This window comes from Balaenoptera ricei, chromosome 20 (genome assembly GCF_028023285.1).
Source record: "Balaenoptera ricei isolate mBalRic1 chromosome 20, mBalRic1.hap2, whole genome shotgun sequence".
NCBI lineage: Eukaryota > Metazoa > Chordata > Mammalia > Artiodactyla > Balaenopteridae > Balaenoptera > Balaenoptera ricei.
Window position 1 is genome coordinate 15,083,832 of NC_082658.1, and position 25,924 is coordinate 15,109,755.

General features: G+C 40.5%; 2 protein-coding genes across 5 annotated transcripts in view; one reads left to right on the forward strand and one right to left on the reverse strand.

The window, feature by feature from the left end:
* The window catches only part of DDX42 (DEAD-box helicase 42), a 47,826-nt gene extending 41,838 nt beyond the window's left edge, over positions 1 to 5,988 (reverse strand). Inside the window, exon 1 of one of the 2 annotated variants that reach the window (XM_059907215.1) lies at positions 5,849 to 5,988. The gene's annotated coding sequence lies outside the window, so the exon portion shown is untranslated. Of the gene's footprint in view, positions 1 to 5,837 lie in introns of both variants that reach the window. The other variant, XM_059907214.1, reaches the window with a different exon arrangement.
* Positions 5,989 to 6,526: 538 nt separating this feature from the next.
* On the forward strand, positions 6,527 to 25,097 carry CCDC47 (coiled-coil domain containing 47). 3 transcript variants are annotated; one of them, XM_059907903.1, is made up of 13 exons: positions 6,530 to 6,796; positions 11,035 to 11,303; positions 11,776 to 11,883; positions 13,157 to 13,331; positions 14,756 to 14,877; positions 15,263 to 15,328; positions 17,508 to 17,609; positions 17,808 to 17,918; positions 18,631 to 18,716; positions 20,072 to 20,130; positions 20,645 to 20,754; positions 20,982 to 21,149; positions 24,556 to 25,097. In XM_059907903.1, exons 2-13 carry the CDS (start codon positions 11,040 to 11,042, stop codon positions 24,634 to 24,636), a joined length of 1,452 nt encoding a protein of 483 aa, XP_059763886.1. In that variant the 5' UTR covers positions 6,530 to 6,796; positions 11,035 to 11,039; the 3' UTR covers positions 24,637 to 25,097. The 3 variants fall into 3 exon arrangements, with proteins under 3 accessions (XP_059763888.1, XP_059763886.1, XP_059763887.1); XM_059907904.1 differs by having other exon boundaries at positions 6,530 to 6,745; XM_059907905.1 differs by lacking the exon at positions 17,508 to 17,609 and having other exon boundaries at positions 6,527 to 6,796.
* Positions 25,098 to 25,924: the final 827 nt, after the last annotated feature.

The window sequence follows — 25,924 nt, forward strand, 5'->3', positions numbered from 1 at the left end:
AGAGACATAAGACGCAAAATATGCAATACTGTTTTCTTTAACTCTTCGGAGATTTGGGTCAGCCAAAAGACTGAGAACACTTAAGTGCCCCCAAGCCTTACACTAGTGTGATCTAGGTCACACTGCCCATGTTCCCTAATTAATTGCCTCTAGCAAGGCCAAATAACTGTGCTATCTATACCCCACTGACTAGAATGTCAGCTCCACGAGGGCAGGGACTTTGCCTGTTTTGTCCAACATAGAATCCTTAGTGCCTAGTGTATATAGTACTCAAAAAATTTTATGTTGAATGAATAAGTATCATGCGTTCAGGCTCTTCAAAATTCATCCCAGTATTTGTGAAAACCATCATCTCCCGTTATTACAAACCTTGCTATCTAGCCAACCAGTCGTCCTGATTAAATCTAAGCCAGATCATCCTCAGTGCACCACTAATTCTTACTTTCTTGACAACAGTTTTTCCTACTATTAGTCCAGGTATATGGCTACAGATCCTTGACAATCAGAGGTTTGAGGGGCTGTAGCTGATATAAGAAGCACAAGATGGCCAACCTAATCTCTATTTGGTTTTATGATGTTCAAAGAAAAAGAAAAAATGAACCCTCCTCTGCTTAAGCTATTGAGGCTATTAAAATTAATTTTCAATCTCTAAGCAAACATTGTTTGGAGAAGAGACATCCATTAAACAGTTAATAAGACAGTCAAAACATAGTGAGGATATTAAAAAATGAACTGTAGTCCTTCTATTCATGGGTCTCCTCAAAGCTCCCTTTATTTAGTCTTGACACACACACACACACACACCCCCACACACCCCCACCCTGAGCCTTTTCTCAGGTTATAATATGCCTGGTACATCCTTCCCACAAGCTGGCAAACTCATATCAAATAGCTCTGAAACTTCACCTCTGCCTCCATAAACACTTCTCAAATTGATGACAGAAAAGGTGAAAAATCACCACATGGCTTCCAACACCCAGGTAAAGCTCACAGACTTCATTAAAAACAACAACCAGCAACAAAAACAATCCAATTTTAAAAATGGGCAAAGGACTTGACATTTCTCCAAAGATATACAAATGGCCAATAAGTATATGAAAAAATGCTCAACATCACTAATCATTTGGGAAATGCAAATCAAAACTGTATCATCTCATACTCATTAGGATAGCTATTATTAAAAAAGAAAAAAAAAAAAGGGTTTCCCTGGTGGTGCAGTGGTTAAGAATCCACCTGCCAATGCAGGGGACACGGGCTCAAGCCCTGGTCCGGGAAGATCCTGCATGCCTCGGAGCAACCAAGCCCATGCGCCACAACTACTGAGCCTGCGCTCTAGAGCCCGTGCACCACAACAACTGAAGCCCGCGTGCCGCCTAGAGCCTGTGCTCTGCAACAAAAAGAAGCCACCACAATGAGAAGCCCGCGCACCACAAGGAAGAGTAGCCCCCGCTCGCCGCAACTAGAGAAAGCCCGCGTGCAGCAACGAAGACCCAACGCAGCCGTAAATAAATAAAGAAAGTAAGAAAGAAAGAAAGAAACCTACACAACACAAAATAACAAGTCTTGGCAAGGATGTGGAGAAACCAGAACCCTTGCACACTGCTGGTAGGAATATAAAATGGTTCAGCTGCTGTGGAAGACAGTACGGTGGCTCCTCAAAAAATTAACCATAGAACTACCATATGATACAGCATTTCCTCTTATAAGTATAGACCCAAAAGAACTGAAAGCAGAGACAGACCTTTGTACACCCATGTTCATAGTAGCATTATTCACCATAGCCAAAAGGTGGAAGCAATCCAAGTGTCCACAGATGGACGGGTAAACTAAATGTGGTGAGATAAATATACACCAATAGTGTTCAGCCTTGAAAAGGGGGACAATTCTGACACATGCTACAACATGGATGAGCCTTGAGGACATCATGTTAAGGAAATAAGCCAGTCACAAAAGGACAAATACTGTATGATTCCACTTATATGAGGTACCTAGAGTAGCAAATTCAGAGACAGAAAGTAGAAGGGTGGTTGCCGGGGACTGGGGGATGGGGGGATGGGGAGTTACTGCTTAATGGGGAGACGGTTTCAGTTTTACAAGATGAAAAGTGTTCTGCGGACACTATGGTGGTGATGGTAGCAAAACAATGTGGATGTACTTAATGCCCCTGAACTGCCCACTTAAAAATGGTTAAGTTTTTTTACGTGTATTTTACCAGTTTAAAAAAACCTTGAAAATCAAAGAATCAGAATTCCACTTGCACATGTATTTTTAGATTATTATTTTATCCAGTTTATGAGGGAGAATGATGCTGTCTAGACCTCAGTTTCTACTCTGAAATGCAAACATACTTGTGAAATTTGTTACATTTTTTCTTTAAAAATAGTGCTTTTTAAAATAAAACATCCAATCTGAAAAGAATTAGCTGTATAATAGAACCATAAACAAAATGTATAAGCATTTGCTTTAAAGAGAACAACCTGAGTTGGGTCTTAGAAATAACAAACATTGTTTTATATAGAGCAATAACCACTTTTTGCCATGTGCCCAGTACTGAGGGATAACACCTCTCCTTTCCCATAATCTATAAAAGGCGACTCTATGTGGTAAAGTATTAAATGAAGTATAGTGGGTCAGAAATAAATAGTGAAAAGAGAAAATGAATTTCCATCTTTTTTTCGCCAGGTGTTTGTTAATGCAGTGGAACTAGGGAAAGTCACACTCAAGGGAGCCGAACACTCAGAGGCTCCGCGAAACCTTCTCCCAGGTACCTCCAGGCCCTGGCCCCAAACCTCCCGGCCATACATTTCTGACCCTGTCGTTCCCTTCAACAGCTCTCCACAGGTACTCAATCAGGCTGCAATGAGGCTCTCCATTGTGGCAAGAACTACTTTACGTGCACTTTGGTGAATGCTCTTCCCTCTACCTGTATTCCCTCTCCACCAGATCTCTCACTGTACCTACCATAGTCCTATCCTTCAAAGCCTATCTCAAATACCAACTCGTGGAACTATGACATGAAGATGATTCCCCAAGAGAAGTGGTATCTCCTTCCTCAAACTCCCTTTCTAGTCTTAAAACACCCAACATCTATTCATAACTATTTGTGTTCTTGTTTTATCTCTCCAACTCCATGTTACAAGTTCTATGGCTAAAATAGCAGGCTTATTCACTTTCTTCTCTTTTGTTTTCCAGAGAATACACTCATTATTCATGTTTATTCAATATATAAGGGTACCCAGGGCGACTTACAACTTGGCCAAAGAGAAAAATTAAAGATAGCTGAAGTACCTGCTTGGTACTGTTTTAGGCGCTAAAATGTCGTGATTTAGCAGAAAATCGTAACAGCGTCGTAAAGTAGTACAGACTCCGGAGCCAAGCTGACTGTGTTTAAACACTGGCTTTGCCACTAACTTGATGTGAACCGCATGGAAGTTACTCAGATTGTTTGGCCTTAGTCTCTTCATCTGTAACATGGTGAGACTATCACCTACTTCACAAGGTTGGTGTGAAAAACTGAATTCATACCCAGAAATACACTTAGAACAAAGCTTGCCAAATAGTGCACAATATGTATTAGCTGTCATGTTTATCATCATTATTTTTTCTCCAAAAATCAATCTCTCCATTGGTAAATGGAGAATATCAAGCTAGACTTCTCAGGTTTCTTTCAACTCAGGGATTCCATACATCAATGTCACATGACACTGAAGATGCCAGAGATCACTACGAGTTGACAAATGGGGACAGGCTTCATAAGAGAGCTAGAACCCAGAAAATGGGGTTTTCTATACAGAAAGATGTAAGCTGAGTAGAGAAGTGTGAAGGCAGAAGACATTCTAGGGAGGAAAGCTAGAAATAGCAGTCTAGGAAGTCAGAATAAGTTGGAACATAAGGAAGATAATTTGGCGAGAGTTTTGGACAATCAAATAAGATATGATCTAAATGACTTTAAAAATAACGGACTAAAAACAACTGATTATAAAACTACTTTATCACTTGTGTCTTGGGAGAGGAAAGATTTCTAGTGACAGCTGACCACCATCCACTCTAATAATCTGCCCTGAGAATAACTCACACACTATAAATCTGTCGGTTCTTTTAACAAGAATCTGTTCAAAACCCAAGAATTTCAACACATTCTTCTAAAGCCAAATACAAGTAAATGCTGGATTACATTTATTTTAAAAGCATGTCTCTTCTCTCTGCTGGCTTAAAGAAGCTAAGAGCTGATTACGTAAAGATTTGATAAAACTAAAATATAAAGAACTGTACTGTTCCACAAATTACACTAAATTATTACAATGTAAGTCAGTTCTTACCATTTCTCTGCTCAAAACCCTCAGACAGTTCCCACCTCAGGCAGAAGAAAAATGAAATCTTCACAACAGCCTAAAAGGTCCTGGTTGTTCTGTGCTTCCCCCCACCCGCACCCCCAATCCCTGCAGTTCTTCCCTGACCTTATCTCCTACCACTCCCTCCTTTGCTCACAGAGCTCCAAGCATGTTGGTCTTCTAACTGTTCCTCTAACAGGCCAGCATTGTCCTCTACAAGGTCTTTTTACTTGCTGTTCCCTCTGCCTGGAATGATCATTCCTCCAGAAACTAGCTGGGGTCACTCCCTCACCTCCTTCTAGTTGCTTAAGTATCAGCTTGTATGTAAATACTTCGCTGACCAAGCTATTCCAAAATGCAACACCTCCCCTTCCCTCTTTGCAGCTTTATTTTTTTACCTAAGGCATTAATTATCTTCTAACATACAGTATAATTTATATACGTGTTTTCTGTCTCTCTTTCCCTCACTAGAAAGTAAGTTTCATGAAGGCCGGGGTCACACACCTAGAACGGTGGTAGGGAACAGGCACACAGAAGGTATCAACAAAAATACTTCCTGAGTGAATGAATTGCAGATTAGGCCATATAATGCCCCTTCTAGGTACAGGAAAATACAACATACATTTTTTTCCTCCACCGCTTAAAGTCTAAAAATTAATTTTGGTATGAAAGACTTACTGCCCACCTTCCACTGGGCCTGGCTCTGGAAAGTTAAAGTGAATTAAAGCAGAATCTCTGCTCTTTAGGAGTTCGGGGGTGTGTATACAGGGGACAATAGATATACAAAGATCATTTACAAAAAACAATATGTATGGGAAGCCAGAGGAATGTGAATGACTGCCCAAGGGAGTGAGGGGCAAAGCTTCCACTAAGGTGATAAAGAAGCTATGATTCCCCCAAACTCTCGACTAGTACGACTGTTCTTCCTTATATTATTGGTGCGTATGCTTGCAACTCCATATAAATTATTTACCCACATCAGATAGGCTCCTAAGTAGGCCGCAAAAAAGTTTGTGTGACGATGGTGATGCTAATCACGGATGTACTCAAAGCTACACCAAGATCACCGACTATGTCTTTTACTGTCTTCAGATTTGGCAACTTTTCCCTATCAGGTCCCCCGACTTGGAGACTAGCATCTGCTAACTGCTTCTGGCTTGGGTCAGAATCCTCCCCGCGGGTATCCCTCACCCGGAGCCCAGCACCCTGCAAATCCCTTCCCTTGCAGGGCGGGCGGCCGGGAGAGCGCCGCCTCCGGAACGCCGCCAACTGGGCCTCGTTAAGAGCTGCGGGAGAAGCGGGAGCCGTGGGAGGGCGACGAGGTTCGGAAGGGCCCCTCGAGGCTTCAGTCACGCACTCCTACTCCTCCCCAGCCCCCTGCGCCTCGGCTTCCCCGAGGCTCCGCCGACTCTTTGTTAAGAGAGGCCGCGGTTCCCTGGCCCTCGCTAGGCCCCGCAGTTGCCTTGCGGTGCCCCCAAGGGGTTACGGCCCCGCGTCCAGACCCACCTCGCACAAACCTGCTGCTGCGGCTGCAGAGGCAGCTACTACTACCGCCGACACGGAGAAAATCCCACGGCCCGAAGTACGACCGGTCCAAACCCCGTCCCGCCGCGCTCCTCCCTCTCCGCCCCCTTCTTCGCCGCCGCCGCCTCCGCCGCCTCTCGGCCCGTAGCTGACGGGGGGAAGGGGAACAAAACCGGACATGCGCAGAGCAGAGCGCGGGCCGAAGGGCGGAGCCTGATCTACGGCTCCCGGAAGGCGCCGCGGGCTCCGGGCCCTAAAGCTCCGGAATGCCTCACAGACACCTCAGACACCTAACAGGCACTACTGCTGGATGAGGACTGTTCATAGCCCGTTTAGGAAGTGGGCCTGGAAGTGAAGAAAGTAGCAGTGACGGGGAGCCGCCAAAAAAATCCCAAGAAAGGGGCTCGGGTGGAAACCACATGTACATAAAATTGTCGATCCTCTAAAGTCCGCTCCTTTGCAAATGCGACCAGGGCAAGATTTCCCCGCGTGCCTCTGGCCACGTGGTCCGTAGAGCATGGCGAATTTTAGCTTCCGGAGCACGGGTTCAGCGTGATGACAACTTGACTGAACCCTAGTGGAGAGCACAGGGATAGGCGTGGGCAGTTCCGGCCCAGGGGCCGGGCTTATGTAACCCTCCCAGCTACCACACCTCGCCTCAGCTGGGCGGGGGAGGAGGAGGTCTCGCTCGGCCCCCTGAGCTGTGTCCCGCCCCCGCGCCGTGCGCAGGCGCGGATGAGCCGCACGCATTCTACGTAACGGCTGGCGGAGGTTACGTGAAGAGTGGTGCGGCGTGACTGAGCTACCTGGTCCGGCTGTGTCCTAGAGGCGTCGAGGGCAGTGAAACCGCAGTGACCGGCAGGCGGTGGCCGGCCCGAGAGGCAGGCAGGGTAAGGCGGCAGCCGCAGGAGCGCTGGTCCGGGTTCTAGCCCTCCGTACAGGTAGGGAGCGGGCCGTGACGCGCTAGTCGGTGGCGTCGGGCTGGGCCGAGCGGTGACGCTGAGTTGCGTGGCCTAACCAGGTCCCTTTTCCCACCCCATCCCCTAAGTCCAGCCTATGGTGACATGCCTCGGTCCCCGCGCCTTCTCGCCTTTCCCGACTTTCTTAAAAACAAACCAGACTTTGTCCACCCCAGGGCCCATTTTCTGTTGGGAGTTCTGTTCGGGGTTGGAGTGACTTTTAACGGTTTTTGGGAACTTCCAGAACTGTGAGCAAATGCCAACCCGCAGAGCAAAGTTAGAGCAAGCCCACAGCGTGCCAGCAGGAAGAATGCAGCGTAGAATTGATTCTCCTTGCTGGGGAAAGACTAGACCCCGCAGGCTTAACAGAAGCAGCAACCTCTGTGGTCCGTCTTCTCTGAAGGTTTCTAACATGACATGTTTTTATCCACCCTGTGTAAGGAGACAGGAGAGTGTCTCCATGATCTCCAGAAGCCTCAGGGTCTGGCCATTGTCAGAAAGGCCTACTCTAAAATGCCAACAAGGAATGATTCCTGCACTTAGTCCCCTTCCCTTTTTAAGTCCAGACCCAATCGCTGCGACTGCCAGGTGAGCTAGCAGAAGAAATCAGACCAGACTTGTTAGTGCTGGGGTGCCCTGCCCCAGGAGTCTCAGGACTGCCTCTCAGGCAGGGAGTTGTGCGTTTGAGAAATGAGTTGACAGGTGCACCAGACAGACTTCTGGGAAGGAAGGCCAAGGCACAGATGGCTTGGATAATTTTAACCTAAATACCCTTAAAGGAGCTCTGTTACAGGGCTGAGTTAACTTAGGAGTGCTTCTGTGGTGTGAACGTTCTAAGTGGAAATTCACTTTGAAATGACCAGACCTTTTGTCAGGGAGTTAATCAAGTTGACTGTGCCAGTGTTAACCTTTATTTGCTTCTATTTGAAAAAGTTTAAAACTGAGATCTGAAAGAGAAAGACTAAAAATGAGGTATTTTTACACCTTAAAGGGCGTTCATAAGGCACAGTGGAAGGAAGTAATGCGAACTGCTATTTATTGAGTATCTTCTGTGTGCCAAGCACGTATCTCTTGTAATATCCACTACAGCCCTGTGAGGCAAGTAGTGAATGACTATCCCTTTTTTTGTATGTGGGGAACAGGGGTTTAAGTAATTAGCCCAATATCATATGGCTGGCAAATGGTAGAGCTGATGTTTTAAACCAAACCTAACTCCACCAACATATGTGCTCCTTTTCGTATTTCTTCCACTTTTGACTATGAATCTAAGGGTGTTTGGAGACACATCACGAGCCTCTTTGAGGTTGTTGTCAAGAGGGCAGCTATGTTTTCCCATAAATGTCCCCTGCTGCTAACCTCAAAGATCAGATATTGGAAAGGATATAATATTGGCCTATCCTTGGTGGCATTTCTCAAATCATTTGTGCCTTTCAAAATTTATGAACTTTGTCCAATTTTAAGAACATTTCTTGAGCAGCCGTGAGTTACAAGGCATTGGGCAATAGCCTTTGATATTGAGCCAATTTCCTTTATGAATTTATGGTGTTGTAAATATGAGATATAGAATATTCACTATACCAGAGCACCTTGAGAGATCAGTATTGGGTTGGCCAAAAAGTTCTTTCAGTTAGTGAATATGTTGTTCAATAAAGTTCTTCATGAAAGTGAAAAATGTGTCTTTTTTGAACTTAAGACCGAACGAACTTTTTGGCCAACCCAATCCATACTCCCTTTTGCCACCCACTCACTCTGTTAGTACTCAGCTCCCTGCATTCTGGCTTTCATACGTACCACTTCCTTGCAGTTGCCAATAATGATTTCCTTACTAACATTGGGAAATTTTTGGTCCATATTTTACTTGAACTTTCTGCAGCAATTGAAACCGAGCTCTGTTTCCTTCTTAGAAATATGCTTCTCCTTTGACTTCTGTGCTACCACTTTGACCAGAGTCTCTTTTTCTTTAACCATTCCTTAGTTTCCCATTCCAGTTCTCCCTATTATGCACAACTCTTAGCTGTTATGATTTGTTTCAAGACTTTTTGGTGCTTTTTTTTTTTTTTAAACCTAACTCTTAATACTCCCTGGGGATCTCTTTCATTCTCACACAATCTCTATTTCCAGCTTAGGCGCGTATCCTGAACTCCAGGCTTATACTTCAAATGCTTCCTTTTCCCCCTTTGTAAAATAGGTTATAATACCTTTTAGGATATTGTGAAAATTAAGAGATAAATGTTAACCATCTGACATACTGCTTGAAAACACTTCAGACTTTTCAACAAGTATTAAATTTAATTTATTGCCTTCCCCCAATTTTTTCGCTCCTTTATTGTTTTTTATCTCAAGGATGACTTTGTCCAGCTGTTAATCAAGCCAAAACTTGGAATCACCCCAGATCTTCCTTTCCCACATTCCTTATATTCAGTCACTTTATGCTGACAAATATAATCCTTAATACCTGTCAAATCTGTTTTCCTGTTCATTCGCAATACCACTGCCAGTTCGGTCGTGTTTTATCTCCTAATTATCTCAGCCACTTGCTGTTTTTCCCACCTCAGGTGCCCTTCTCTAATTCACCCTCTGTATGAGCTGTCAGGGTTAAATTGCAAATCTGATTGTGTCACTCTCTTACTTAAATCCTTTAGTTGATTCTAATCATCCAAACTTCTTAGTGTGGTATTTAAATAAGGATCATCAAATAAATAAATAAATAAGGATCATCATGATCTGGCCTGTGCTGGCCTCTTTAGCCTCATTTCCCCCATTTGGGTCTACAAACCCAATGTTCTATCATACCAAACTCCTAAAATTTGCTGTTTCAGCCCTCTATGCTATAGCTGTTCCTCAGTCTGCAGTGCCTCTTCCTGAGTGCAGGAACTATCCTTTTATTTTATTTTTTGAAGAACATTTTATTATAAGAACATCATAGAAAAATTAGAAAAGTATTCAATATAAAGAAAAATAAAGGCAAAATGCCCATAATCCTATCATACATAATAACTACTATTTATATGTAGATGTATGTATGACCTTCTAAACCTTTTTGTTTGTGTATTTGCTTCTAAAACAACTTGGGTTCTAACTTCAGTCGTAACAATTTTTAATAAACAAAAAGTAAGTTTGTTTTTTGTATGTATGTATGGTTTAACCGGTTTCAGATTTTCCCTGTCATACTGTAACTCATGTCCTTGAAGCTAGGTTCTCTTGGCATAGTATCTGACATGGTGATATGCTCAGTGAGGGAACATTTTATTTGATATGGTAGGATCATTTTATGAAAAGCAGTGAAAGCCAGAGGAGTTTTATTATTATTCTTTAGGTAATTGGTTAGCCTTCATTGGTGATTGAATCCTTATGTAACAAAAGTCATGTTTTAGAAGGATAAAGGTAGTTTTTAGGGAGAAGTATGGAGTAGGGAGAGAGTTGAGCAGGGGAGACCATTTAGGATAATACTGTGGTTCTTGAGTAGGTGGTGTTAGCAAAAATTGCTACTTTAAATAAGTAACAAAATCACTGCTACTGGCTGACTTTGGAGGTGCTGCCTGAGAAGTGGTTGATAGCAGGGATTCTGGAGGCAAAACTGGCATCAGAACATAGTTCTCTGTCACTTGGTGGTTGTATTACTTAGCATTTCTGTGCCTCGTTTTCCTTATCTATGAAATGGGAATGTTAATAAAACCACTTTCTTCAGAGGGTTGTCATGAGGATTAAATTGGTTGCTTTTTGTAAAGCCTTTAGGACAGTGCCTAGCACTTTGTGTCTTAAACATTTGCTTTGATGATGATGATGATGTGCACACATAAAGTTGACCTAAGAATGAATAGCTTTTCATTCATGTATTATTTTTATTACAACCAACAGATAGTTGCATCTCATTCTTCTTTCATTATCCCTCTTCCCAGTTTCTATATAAAGCTTTTTATAGGTGTTCAAAAACTGCATACTGAACACACAGTGTAAATGGAAATCAACCTAAAGAAATTAAATGACTAGTACAAGATTTTACAGATAACTAGTGAGAGAGTCCAGACTAGAACCCAGGCCTCTTGAACCTCACCTTATTATTCTGTATATAATGCTATCTGAAATGAACAGTATTAAATAAGAGAAAAGTGGGAGAGTCTTAGATTTATTTTTTAACTGTTTACAAAATGTGATCGTTATGTGTAGAATGGCAGTCCACTTAGGGTTTTTGTTTTTGTCTTGTTTGACTTATTTTTAAGGGGCAATGAAAGCCTTCCATGCTTTCTGTGTTGTCCTTTTAATATTTGGGAGTGTCTCTGAAGCCAAGTTTGATGATTTCGAGGATGAGGAAGACATCGTAGAGTATGATGATAATGACTTTGCTGAATTTGAGGACGTCACAGAAGACTCTGTTACTGAATCTCCTCAACGAGTGATAACCACTGAAGATGATGAAGACGAGACTACTGTGGAGTTGGAAGGGCAGGATGAAAACCAAGAAGGAGATTTTGAAGATGCAGATACCCAGGTAAAAGTTCTTTTTTATTGATTTCTTGGGAAAGTGGAAGGATGGGACAATGTGTAACTAGCACTTTTCCCAGACATTGAAAGTAATGCCCAGGTCTAAAGAGACCTTTACCCTCTGGTATGCTCATTTTTATTCAGTAGATGGAGCTCTTCTAAATGTTTGTGGTATGTTCTCGCCTTTTACATTCAACAAAAAATGAATTGTATTTTTCTCCTCTATGGAAAGCCTGGATGGAGGATGATGGAGTGGGGGTGGATATGTACTGGTGTGTGGGTGGGTGGGAATTGTATCATTTAGAGCTCAGGGTTCAAATGCATGGGGAATCATCATTTGTTTCAAATATGTAATATCTCTGTGTTCTGTGCTTGCTGCTTTCATGTTCTGTTTTCCTCTACAAATGTTGCCTATAAAAATGAGATAAAATTGCCTGTGATGTTAGTGGGGGAAAACAGATTGTGCCTCATTTTCGTAGGAGGGAGATACCGAGAGTGAACCATATGATGATGAAGAATTTGAAGGTTATGAAGACAAACCAGATACTTCTTCTAGCAAAAATAAAGACCCAATAACAATTGTCGATGTAGGTATACAGGTTTTGAATCCCAAACTAACCAACAAAATGTCTTGCTGTCATTAATCTCAGAAATATAATTAGTGACACGTAGCTGGTGTTGATGTAACATGGGAGCCATGAAAGAGTTTGACATCAGTTCTTCTGATGCAGTGGACACACGGAAAAACAACCTGTATCTTTTGTTGGGTTCTTTTTATATAAATTTATTTATTTATTTATTTATTTTTGGCTGCGTTGGGTCTTTGTTGCTGCGCTCAGGCTTTCTCTAGTTGCAGCGAGCGGGGGCTACTCTTCATTGCAGTGCACGGGCTTCTCATTGCGGTGGCCTCTCTTGTTGTGGAGCACAGGCTCTAGGCACGCAGGCTTCAGTAGTTGCAGCACATGGGCTCAGTAGTTGTGGCTCGCGCAGCACACGGGCTTAGTTGCTCCTCGGCATGTGGGATCTTCCCGAACCAGGGCTTGAACCCATGTCCCCTGCATTGGCAGGCGGATTCTTAACCACTGTGCCACCAGGGAAGTCCCGCAACCCGTATGTTTTTATTTTAGCCTTCCTAGTTTTATTTACCAAGGAATGAAGAGGATAGACATTGGGTTTATTTGGGGGGTGGGACTCAGAATCAAGATGAATACAGAGGGCTTTCCAGCTTTTCATCCCATTTGATTATCCTCATATTTCCTTAAAGAATCTTTTACAAAGATGACCTGGAAGGACTTTCCTGGTGGCGCAGTGGTTAAGAATCTGCCTGCCAACACAGGGGACACGGGTTCAATCCCTGGTCCAAGAGGATACCACATGCCGCGGAGCAACTATGTCCGTGCGCCTCAACTACTGAGCCTGTGCTCTAGAGCCCGCGAGCCACAACTACTGAGCCCACGTGCCACAACTACTGAAACCCGCGTGCCTAGAGCCCATGCTCTGCGACAAGAGAAGCCACCGCAATGAGAAGCCTGCATGCTGCAACAAAGAGTAGCCCCTGCTCGCTGCAACTAGAGAAAGCCCGCACGCAGCAATGAAGACCCAACACAGCCAGATAAATAAATAAATAAATAATAAATAATAAATAAAACCTTCATTAAAAAAAAAAAAAGCAACACTGAAAAAAAAAGATGACCTGGAAAACCGAAATGGGCATATATTTCAAAGTATAACCATATTCAGTGGCAGTTACCTAACGTATCCACTTCCGTTTATGGGTTTTATCATTCTCCTTCATACCTTGAGTTAGACTTCGTCCTTCAGCCTCAACCAACATTAAATGGAACGATTGTTCTTCTTTAGGTTCCTGCACACCTCCAGAACAGTTGGGAGAGTTATTATCTAGAGATTTTAATGGTGACTGGTCTGCTTGCCTACATCATGAATTATATCATCGGGAAGAATAAAAACAGTCGCCTTGCTCAGGCCTGGTTTAACACTCATAGGGAGCTTTTGGAGAGCAACTTTACCTTAGTAGGTAAGTTAGGCTAATACAAGTCTAGCCACCTGTTTGAAAACTTTCTGGTAAGAACTGCTTATTCGCTCAGTGTAAGCATCTAACTACTTTCATGGACTGCTGAAGAGGATGCTTTTTTTCCTTCTCTCAAGGATCTCTTTTTTGTTAGGTTTTGCATAATGAATAAATTGCATTCATGAAATAATTTTCTCATCTTTCATCAATCATTTGCTATACAGCTTCAGATAGAATGAGACAATCAGTGTTATAAAAACAAGTTGATAAAAATCTAGCCAAAAGCAAAGAATTTTGACATTTTACGTAGCTTAATAAATGCTTTCAATTCATCTTTTAGAAATTAGAAGTCCTTCAAAATTCCTTCAGGTTTTAGGCACTTCAGTGTCAGATCCACCGCAGAGGTGTACACTGATACCTTAGAGGAAGCCTTGTAATGGTGTAGTGTAGGGGGTAAGGTAGACTCACCCACCTTCACTTCAGTTTGGCTTTGAACACTTTGTTTCCCTTCGATAGCAAGCAAGTATCCATCTCTTCTGCTCTTTAGCAGGACTGTGTACTATGTTGTGCTAGGTACTTTGCATACATTGTTTCTTATTTAATCTTTAGAACAATACTGTCAGTTGGATATAGTTTCTGTTTTCCTAAGGAGGGATCTGAAGTCCAGAGAAGTGTTAAAACTTGTCTAAGCTGTTCAACTGCAACCATGATATTAGAACCTAGTCTACCTGCTTCCAAAGTCCATGCTGTCCACTGTACCATACTATTTCAGTACTTTTTGACCTGGAAGTTAGGAAAAAAATAAGCAGCCTTTAATGCCTTCTACTTCGCTTGGTGTGTTTTCATTTGGTGTGTCAGTCTGCTTTACCTTGTAAAGTTGGACACATTTTTTTGTACATTAATGAATTAAATGAAGAGAGGAAATTATTGGAATTTGAGCTTTTTGTAGCTCTTAATACCACTGTTATCATTTTGCTGCAGGAAAAACAAACTTGGATAAAGTTAAATGAAAGGAAACACCGTGAGGGAGCGTTGAATAGTTAGTATTAATGGTATTTTTTTTTTAATGGTATTTTTTATTCACTACATAAGTTTTTTTTTTTTTTAACTTTTGGCAGAGACATTTAAACTGACTTTGCTCCATTTTGTACCTACTCTCGAGATACTTGTATTTCAAGCTGAATGTCATTAACTAACAAGGACACATAAGTAATGCTAGAGTCCATAATTTTTTAATGGCAACAATAAAGCATTTTAGAAGTAAAAGGAATAATGCTCATCTGTTGTAATCTATGTCTAAAGGAGAGTTCTATAAGATAGCTAAGTATTGTTAACCTAAAGGTACCGTCATTTGGGGGTCAGAGTAGAAGAGTGTGTGGTGATTAGGCCCCAACATTTCCAGTGAATCATGTTAATGGTTTTACCCCTAGGGGATGATGGAACTAACAAAGAAGCCACCAGCACAGGAAAGCTGAACCAGGAGAATGAGCACATTTACAACCTGTGGTGTTCTGGTCGAGTGTGCTGTGAGGGGATGCTTATCCAGCTGAGGGTAAGTAGGGAATTTCTGGTACAGTGTATATCTTCCTTTCATTTTTTCCAGCGTGATCCCAAGTCCTGTAAGATCAGTGTCTAATTTTTTTCATGTTTGACTTAAAATGAGATCTAAAAATTATCTTTTGGGAATTCCCTGGTGGTCCAGTGGTTAAGACTCTGCGCTTCCACTGCAGGAGGCCCTGGTTCGATCCCTGGTCAGGGAACTAAGATCCTGCAAGCCACGTGGCACAGCCAAATAAATAAGTAAATAAAAATCATCTTTTTTACTGACTGGCAAATGTAGAGTATATTTGATGAAGCATTTGAGTCCCCCTCCAATGTCTTCTCCTTATAGCAAACAGAAGTTGCAATTGTTCTCTTGGGTTTTTTTTGTTTTTTAGTTCCTCAAGAGACAGGACTTATTGAATGTCCTGGCCCGGATGATGAGGCCAGTGAGTGATCAAGTGGTATGTATTCTTTCTGCTGGTTTTCTCTGTACAGATTGAATTCTTAACTTCTTAGAGCTTGTTCCATTTCTTGCCAGGATTATATTTGGACTTTCTAACAACTTGTGTCCCTTGCCCAAAAAATGGAACCTTTTCTATCTAGATGGATCATCTTCCACTCAGTGTGAAACTGGGGGTGGAGGTGCAGGGGGGTGTGAGGAGACGTATGTGCTTTTTGTAGGGAAAGAGGTAATACTCTGTCACCAGGTAGATCAACAGAATCAACCTGGATGATGGAGGGAAAAAACAGTTGTCACAGACCATTTGCCCTCACATCTGATTCTGCTTTTGGTGTCTGCTTTTATCTTTGGCAGTAGGCTGGGTTTCTTTGCAAATATTTTTTGCCTCAAGTAATACATCTTGGGCTGAATGAGTTCATAACACAATATGGAGCCCTTATTGTTTGGTATACTTTCTTTCTTTTACTAAATTAACATGTTAATCTGAAAATTGTGTCCTTCGTTAGAAATGCCACATTCCCCCTCCCTTCATTCTTCCAATAAATAATTGTGCTGACTCCCACTGCTGCAAGAAACAAAAATACATGAGACAGTCTTTTATATAAGCTAGTAGAACAAGAAATGTATGCATATATATCAAAATACAAAGTAGTATTTGGTTAATAAGTGCTATATTGGTAATATACTTAGGTACTTTTTATTGGATTGAAACGCAATTGTTATTTTAAAGGTCTTATTGTTAGTTGGAAACCTGTTTCTTTTATTTATTTTAATTTTTCTAATGTGGCCACTGATGATTTTACCCACTAGTTTTTAGAGCCTCCTCAGTTAAAACTCAAAGGAGGAAGTTTTGCTGCATCTTCAGCCATCTTTTTGTAGAAATTATTCTTTAGAGTGTTGTGTTAATCATTTTCAGTTCTTTCCTGAGGTCGATTTAATCTCTTTTCCTCTGAGCCAGCCAGCCTTTTACTTTTTTTGCTGTTTTTTGGGGTTTTTTTCCCTGCAGTGAAAAGCAGCCTCAACAAACATATGGGTTTTGTATATTTTTAAGCCTTTTTATGTGGGTTCTGCTTAAGGTGTTACTTTGTGTAGTTTCCCCTCAATGATAAAAGAACAGAAAACCTTTTCTTTAGCAACTGCCATCTTGCCAGATCTTTGCTATATTTCCCTACATTAACATTTCCCTTCTTCCACATATATACTGGTAATTTTTGACCCAAACTTTTAAAGATATAGTTAATAAGACAAATAGGGCCATGTTTTATCATACCAGACTCTTTAGGCTTATAACTTTCTCTCTCTGGCCCAATGTAGAGTATTAAAAACTGTTTAACCTGCCTCTGGGGTGTTTCCAACACCAACAACCAGTTCTCTGATTCTCCAGATACCAGTTGGGTGTCCAACAATTCAATCCGATTCTCATATCATCTACTTGGAGTTAGTGCCAGATCCCACAAGTTAAAGGTCTCATTCCCACAAGATTGCCCACACTTCAGATGCCAGTTGCAGGCCCCAGGCCGCCATACTTCTGACTGCCCAGCTATAAATCTAGAGTTCCCACAGCCCTCCCCTCCGATTCAATAATTTTCTAGAATAGCTCACAGAACTCAGGAAAACACTTTACTTATATTTACCAGTTCATTGTAAAGGCTACAATTCAGGAACAGCCAAATGGAAGAGAGGCGTGGGGGTGGGGCGGTGCACAGAGCTTCCATGCCTCTGGAGCTTGGACCCTTTTTCATAGGGTCATTTAGGCTGTTGGCAGAATTCAGCTCCCTGTGGTTGCAAGTTCCTATTTTCCTGCTAGTTGTCGCCGGGAACCGCTCTTAGCTCCTAGAGGCTATTCTCAGGTCCTTGCCACGTGGTTCCCCTCCGCCCCATAGCCCTTTCACACTTTCACTCTTTCTTCAAGTAGGGTCCAGTCCCTTTTGAGGACTCACTTGATTAGGTCAGTCCACCCAGGATAGTGTCCCTTTTGATTAACTCAAAGTCAACTGATCAAGGACCATCTGCCATGTAACACAGCGTAATCATGGTAATGATAATACCATCACATTCACAAGTCCTGCTCACATTCAAGGGGAGGATGTATACACCAGCAGGCAGGAATATTGGGGGCTGTCTTAGAAATCTGCCAATCACAGAACCTAACAGGTGAGTTTTGTTGGTTTTTTTTAAAGCAAATAAAAGTAACCATGAATGATGAAGACATGGATACCTATGTGTTTGCTGTTGGTACTCGGAAAGCCTTGGTACGACTACAGAAAGAGATGCAGGATCTGGTATGTCAGGTTCTTTTTCAAATATGTAGAAACTGTGTCTCTTTATTACATAAATATTTGACTTCAGAGCATAAGATAATTATATCACTTGAACAGTTGTATCACTTTGAAATAGGTCAGTACATATTCTCTTGAGAAAAAAAAGTCCTTGTGCATAATAAAATATCATGTCTTACTTTCAACTGCATCTTCCTCTAGAGTGAGTTTTGTAGTGACAAACCTAAGTCTGGAGCGAAGTATGGACTGCCTGACTCCTTGGCCATCCTGTCAGAGATGGGAGAAGTCACAGAGGGAATGATGGATACAAAGGTAAATACAATAGAAGACATACATTTGTAGACCATTTACAGGGCAGTCTCCCTGAAAGTTACACTGTACAAATTCTTCATTTTTATCTTCCTTTCCCACACAACCATTAAAATACTTTCTTTAAACAATAGAGTCACGTGTCGAAAAGACAGTTTTATTAGTCAAGAAATTCTCTCTAAATCAAGAACAGATTGTCCCTAGGATTGCTAATGGCTTTCAGGTTTTTTGAAAAAGCACTACTACTTTAATCCTTATCACCATGTCATTTAGTACGTTTTTTAAAGTTTCAGTTAGTATAGAAGACAGGTATGTAAAGAGCTATTTTTTTCCTATTGGTTGTGTATGGTAACAGCACATCTTAGTATCATAAAAATATAGGAAAGCTCAAAGACAGTTCTAAATGTAAGTTCTGGGTGATGTGGTTGTGAAGAATTCCTAAAATTATTTTAGATTTTATGTTCATGCTTTCACTCGTATTTTGAACACTATTTTGAGATATATTTTCAGCTGCTCAATTTTGATCATTGGTGTGACTAAAGAAAGGCAGTAGTTTCATCATAGGGAGAGTCCTTATTTAAATTTAATTTTTTTAAGCTTTAGCCTTCATGACATTGTGCAAAAGTAAGGAGGATTAAAGAGTGAATATCTTTATGAAAAAAGAGAAGTGCATCAAACCTACTTCAAAAAAAATAATTTTCTTTTCTTATTTCAGATGGTTCACTTTCTTACACACTATGCTGACAAGATTGAATCTGTTCATTTTTCAGACCAGTTCTCTGGTCCAAAAATTATGCAAGAGTACGTATAAAATAAAAATATTGAAATCAGTTTTCTTCACTAGCTTTCTGTGTTGAAACACCTGCAAGGTGCTTCTGCAATTTCCCTTCCCAAATGAGTGAGGGAAGTTGGTGACAGCATCCAAGTTTTCCTTTGCTTTGACTGCATGCATCGTGAAGGTAATTGAAAACCTATGGGGGACAATCAGATAAGCCTCCCCAGTTTGCACGTGTCACCATATGTATGCATCACCCACTCAGTGAGGTAAATGAGAATCTAACAGAATGGCTAATACTAAGAAAATGCAATTGGTAATCTCTGTCCTTTGTAGTCTAGGGTTGTTGTTTTTTGGTTTTCTTTTTCCTTTTTAATTTATGATGTGAATCTGTCTGTGATGTTTGACTTGTGTTTGATTGCAGGTGTATGCATTTTGTAATTCATGGCCTTTTCCGGCTTTCTTCTTTGAATGGTTGAGTGATTATATTCTTTCTAGTGTATTATCAGACACCCTTAATGCCCATAAAGTTTCTGGCTTTATAGTAATATTGTTCGAATGTAAATATTCAGGGCTTGAATTTGCTGTTTGATTTCATATCCTGTCGCAGGAGAGCATATTTAAGTTTACCCTTGGTGTAGAATTGGTTCTGACCTAAATTTTTGGCTAAGGACTGTGGAGTTGAATACAGTTAAAAGCCAATTTGAATTTTAATTTCTGTCAAAATCACTAAGGTAATCAAAATTACTTATGCCTCTAGATGGTGTTGGATCATCCTTGCCTTGCTCAACTCAATAATAACACTGTGGACAAAGTATCTCATTGCGGCGTTCATGGAGCATTTTGTATATGGGGGGAGGTGTGGAGGGTTGAAAGTCAAAGATTGCAAGAGGATTCTTTGGGGGGTCAGAACTAAATTATATATGCTATAGTAGATTATTTCTCAACTTATTCTGAGCCCGACTCAAAAATAAGATCCTTCATCATAGGAAGATAGATTAAGAGTTGGAAATAAAACATAAAAATCCATCAAAATAAACAAAAAGGTTATTTAAAATATGGGCCTCATACTTAAATACAGGCTCATTTCTGGCTCCCCAGGTGAGATGGAATTATCCTGCCTGGAGGGGACATCACTGGAGGTGTTGAAGGATAGGATAAAGATCACTTGGGAATGCATCCATCAGGTAGAAGAGTGGACCAGATGACCTGTAAAGCTCCTTCGGGCTCTGAGATTGTATTTGACTTGGGGATGCCAAGCCAAATACTGTGCTGATTATTTGCACAGGTATCTGTTCATCTAAGTGAATTGGGTGACTTATGTGCATGGAAAGTATCTCTCTCTTGTGTTCTTTCTAAATAACTCTTTCTTTTATGACAGGGAAGGTCAGCCTTTAAAGCTACCTGACACTAAGAGGACACTATTGTTTACATTTAATGGTAAGTGTTCTGTGTCCTGTCTGAGTTCTTTGTTTTCTGTGAGATGATCTTAAGGAGAGTATTGTTTCTTTCTAAATGATAGCTATAAAAAACTACATTAAAACTAACCCCAGGGACTTCCCTGGCGGTCCAGTGGTTAAGACTTGGCTTTCCAATGCAGGGGGTACCGGTTCGATCCCTGTTCAGGGAGCTAAGATCCCACATGCCTTGCGGCCAAAAAACCCAAAACATATAACAGACTCAATATTGTAACAAATTCAATAAAGACTTAAAAAAAAATGGTCCACATCAAAAAAAAAATCTTTAAAAAAAACAACCTCATGCCAGCTTATTGGTTTTTTGGTTTCTTCAATAAGAGATCCTTTTATATATTTTAATTTCTATTTTCTGCTGCATTTTAGCTGCCTAAGAAACTTGGAGAAAGGAGCCTATTAATACAAAAAGAAAAAAAAAGTTAATACAAGAAGTATGAATGCTGCCATTAACTCAATAGGAAAATGGTTTTGTTTTCCAGTGCCTGGCTCAGGTAACACTTACCCAAAGGATATGGAGGCTTTACTACCCCTGATGAACATGGTGATTTATTCTATTGATAAAGCCAAAAAGTTTCGACTCAACAGAGAAGTAAGACCTGCAGCCTTTATTATAAGTTGGAGCCTTTTATTGTGTTTTTCCCCCCAAGGGGCGGCGGGGAGGGGGGTCAGCTTTCGATTATTTCAGTGATTTTTATCTTTGCTAGTTGACTTAAAAGTGCTACATGGGAGTGGTTTTATGAAAGAATATTAAATGGGATTTTGTTTCTGTTGGATTGAAATGGATTTCTTATAAATTGCTTTGTTTCCTGGGGAAAGGGCAAACAAAAAGCAGACAAGAACCGAGCTCGAGTGGAGGAGAACTTCTTGAAGCTGACGCATGTGCAGAGACAGGAAGCTGCCCAGTCTCGGCGTGAGGAGAAGAAAAGAGCAGAGAAGGAGCGAATCATGAATGAGGAAGATCCTGAGAAACAGCGCAGGCTGGAGGTAAGACAGACTTTTCTTATCACCGTGGTAAAACTCAGATTTATAAGGATGCCTATTTGCGCCACGTTGGCTGTTAAGGTAATTCTGTGTAGGAATGTACACAGGCTAAAAGCTTAGCATTTTCTCAGCACTTGGGACAGTTAGTTGATAGCACTGTAAAAAAAGAATAATCCTTCCTGTTCAAACCATGTTAGATTGAGTCTCAATCCTGGAGAATGATATGAATTATCCTGTTCCCCCAGCACAGGCCCTTTTGGAAAGTTCCACTATCGTCTTTCAATCCAAACACTTACTAAGGTAGAAAGAAATTTGGAATTTTAATAGAGGCCAGGACATGTGCCCTATGGTCCAAATAAACTTGTTTTGTAAAAATTTTATTTTGATTATAGAATTAGAGAATTCTAATATTTTTTGTTTGTATTTTGTTTTCTATTTTGTACATAACTAGAATCTCAAACTCAAGAGCTTTTTAAGGCTGTAGTCTGTTATGTTTCAAACATCAGCATGTTCTCATGTTTTGTGAAGTAAGATGCTGTAGTCCAGCTCTAAAATTTTAAACCTTGCAAATGCTGGTCAAAAAAGAGGAGAACAAAGTTCTGGGAAATGTGAATTTTAATGTGAATAACCTCAAGGATTGAAGAAAATTCTTGTAAGTGGAGGAGGCAGGCTGCCAAGAAAAAGTGAGCCTCTGGACTTCCCTGGTGGCACAGTGGTTAAGAATCTGCCTGCCAGTGCAGGGGACACGGGTTCGAGCCCTGGTCCGGGAAGATCCCACATGCCCCGGAGCAACCAAGCCTGTGCGCCACAACTACTAGAAGCCTGCGCGCCCTAGAGCCCACGAGCCACAACTACTGAAGCCTGTGTGCCTAGAGCCCGTGCTCTGCAACAAGAGAAGCCACCACAGTGAGAAGCCCGCGCACCTCAACAAAGAGTAGCCCCCACTCCCCGCAACTAGAGAAAGTCCGCGTGCAGCAACGAAGACCCAACACAGCCAAAAATAAATTAATTTCTAAAAAAAGAAAAAAAAAAGTGAGCCCCTGTGCGGCACTTTAGTTGCTGGTAGAGTCATTAATGCTGTTGAGTGTAGTGCCCAGAGTACCACAGCCCTCCTCTCATCCTTTCTCATCAATCTTTGTTTGATTTGGTTTCGTTTAGTTGATGGATATTTTTCCCCTGAAAATAGAGCTCTGTGTTCATGTAGTCTTCTTTATAAATATAAATGGCTTTTTAACAGAGACACAGGAAGAGTCTACATGGACTCATTAATAGATAATGCCTTTCGTTTTTCTATGAAAAAAAAAGTTCTCCAGTTATTTCTAGAGTTTGAAACTATAGTAGGTTTAAGTAAAAGAGGGGCCCAGAACTTAAGTCAGATTGTAAGTTGCTTGTGGGTGTAAACCATGTATTTTTTAGAACCACCACTTTATAGTATCTAGGCCTAGGTACCTTGTAAAAAGATCTAGTGAATTAAATGGGAAAGGAGCCAAACAAAACACAAAAAACCCTATAGTGAATTTCCGGCTTGAATGGCTCATTTATACCAATGATCTGGACCTTCCTGCCACTACTGGTAGAGCTTTGTTTTGTTTTGTTACATATTTAATTTGAAAAGTATAGAGAAACATATACACAGACATTAAAATTAACCTTAATTCTACCATGTAAGAACAATGTAACATAATACTTCAGACAGGTCCCATCCCTAAAAGTAACCACTGTTAACACTAGTTTATTTAGTTCCTCAACTGTGTATATTCAGTGTACATATTCCATTTCTTAATGTAGATCATCTTATAAACTTTTTATATTAAAAATATAGCAATCTTTCAAGAAAGTGTCTTTCCATATTTGTTCTTTTTTATTTCCTGAAGAAAACAATCCTAGGAGAGAAAAAGAGAGATTGGCTGCCAGTAAGAAGTTGTACCAGTTTATACTTTTACCAGTACATGATATGAGAGCTCCTCTTTACTCACGTCTTTATGAAAACTATTTAACAAGTTTTTGAATGTATGACTGTTAGGGGGAAATGGTATCTCATTTGTTTTGGCAGTTTTTGAATCATTGAACATTTTTCACATATTTATGGACATTAGCATAAACATGTTTCTTAAATATGTTGATGTAAACAGATTTCTTCTCTTAATCACTATACTGTATTCTGTGCATTGGTAGTTTTACACATGTGTATAGTATGTTATATGGTAAGGGATGGATACTGTTGGGGAAAGAATGAGTATGGTGGAGGTAAGAGTTTGGACAGTGGGAAAGGGACCTTGGGACAGTCTTTTGACCATTTTATATAGCTGTCCCAGAAGAGTATAGCTCCTGACAAATATGCTATTGCTGTTTGCTTGCTACTGAGCCCTCACAAGAGGCAGCAGCTGCCGAAGGAGGTGGCTTCATTCCTGCCTCTGTGAACCCAAACTCAGAGTGCATTTTTCCATTGAAGTGGTGTTAACAGTGATGGCTCAATTCTTCAAGATAGTTACACAGTAGCACAGCTTTGGATAGATACTCATTCAGGCTTACCCTGCTGTATTGATGGTTAGTGGATAGTTTTTTGTTAGCAAGTGTGAGAACCTGACAGAGTCAGTAGTTCCCAAACCAACAATTTACAAATCACCCTTTGAAACATAATTTGTTATACTGTCGAGGACTATATATATACTATGTTCTTCTGTTTTTCCTCTTCCCTATTTTCTCAGTCCTGTACCAGTGGAGGAGTATGTTTATCAGAACATTTCTGCCTTAAACCCCTAAAAAAATTAGGCTTGAGATTGCAGCTGAAATAAGCTTTAATCAGACGTGGCCACTGTTAACTAACCGTGAGGTCATACCTTGACTTGGCCTGTAAGGCTTCCCTCAGTACAGGTGATAAAAACCAGTGACTTTTGCTACCAAAATAATGTGTTTGAAGCTCTTTATCCTTTTACACAACCTCCTAATTCCTAAATAAAAATATGATAAAAATTCCCAGTTGAACATTATGAATTGAAAAGTGTTGTGCTTGGGCATAAAGTCTATGCTAATAAGAAGAGATTTATAATTAATAATCTGATCAAACAAGATCTTAAGGTTTTCTGAACTGAAATACAAATCCTTGGCAGATACATATGTTATGATGAAAGTTGGGCTAGTGTTTCCTGTGTTTAGGAAAAATCAGACCAGAATAACAAAGTCTGCTTAAGTGTATAGTGTTTAATTTCTCTCTAACTTGAGATTTTAGTTATCTTTACTTCATTTCAAGTTAATTTTCATTAACCAACATACATATTAGCAATTCTTATAACTATCTTCTGGAATGTTATTTGTGGTGCTAGCCTAAATAGTATAGGCAGTATTCTAGTTTTGACTTTTTTTTAAACAAGTACTGAAATCTTAGTTTGCATTCCCTCTTTCTCTCTAGGAAGCTGCCTTGAGGCGTGAGCAAAAGAAATTGGAGAAGAAGCAAATGAAAATGAAACAAATCAAAGTGAAAGCCATGTAAAGTCATCCAAGAGATCTGAGTCCTTATGCCACCTGTAAGCTCTGAATTCACAGGAAACAAAAAATACCAGTTCATTTCTCATTGTAAAGTTTCCCAGTGACTGAGAAATCCTTATTTCATCATGTGTTCTGTTTTTGGTTTGGAGTTTTACAAAGGTTATAGATACATTGGAAGGACTCTGTTACAGTAATTTTCTTCCAGATAATCAGATTATTTTGATTATTTTATAAAAGGAATAATATATGAAATCTGTGTAGTTTCAAAACATTTTAAAAATTATAACATGAATCAGTACTTTTAGTGCTTGATATTTGAAGAAATATCATGAAATTTATAGATATATAATTAGATTGTTACTTTTTGTTTAAACTAGACAGTTGAAATGGCTATGAAGACTGACTCTAAACCAAGATTCCACAGATAACTATTGGAATTGCACAATAAACATTGCTTGGTGTTCTCTTCTGTGTCTACATGAAACTTGTGAAAAAAATAAAATTTAGAACACTATATGTGATACTGAGATTTCAGGGACTCAACAGTCTGGTTCAGTATATGTATTATAGGTGGGAGGTGCTGATGACAGTATGATAGGATATCTTTAGGCTTTAGGATACTTACATGTATGTGGAAAATTCTAGGGATAGGTAGTACAGGAGCACGGTTTCCTCCTTACCTGATACCATGAGCTAATGACAATGTGAATGCTGTATTTTAAGTGGTTGTATGTTTTCTTGAGTAACAAATGCATGAAAAATTAACTGCTTCACCTAGATGAGATCAGTGGTCTATGCGAAGTCACAAAAGTTTTCCTTCTTGGTCCCTGCAACCTATGGGATGTTCACGGAGAGGCTCTGTTCTCTGTGTTATGGCCATGTCCCTTTGCTTCTCCTTCTGCTTTTATCTCTTCCACAGTTGAGACTGGGTATATTCTTTCAAAGAAATAGCCATGAATATGCATAAACTACTTTTAAAAATGAGCTTTCCTAGACTATTGAGAGTTCCTTCTGCCTCTTGAGGAAGGAACTCTTGGGGGAGAGGCCCATCTATCTGCACGAGCATTTAGCTTGTTCAGATCTCTGCATTTTATAAATGCTTCCTACTAAGAAAGCATTTTTTAAGTCACTGCTTGTACCAGGTAATTTTTGCTGGGGATGGGAAAGGGTTGGGTTTTTTGTGGGAGAGGGGTGGGTGGGTATTTTTTGTTGATGCTTTATGTGCAGGTGTGTTCTGAGGCAATAACAAGTTGCTGTGAAAACAGCATGTGCTGCTGCCTTTGTAACTGCAT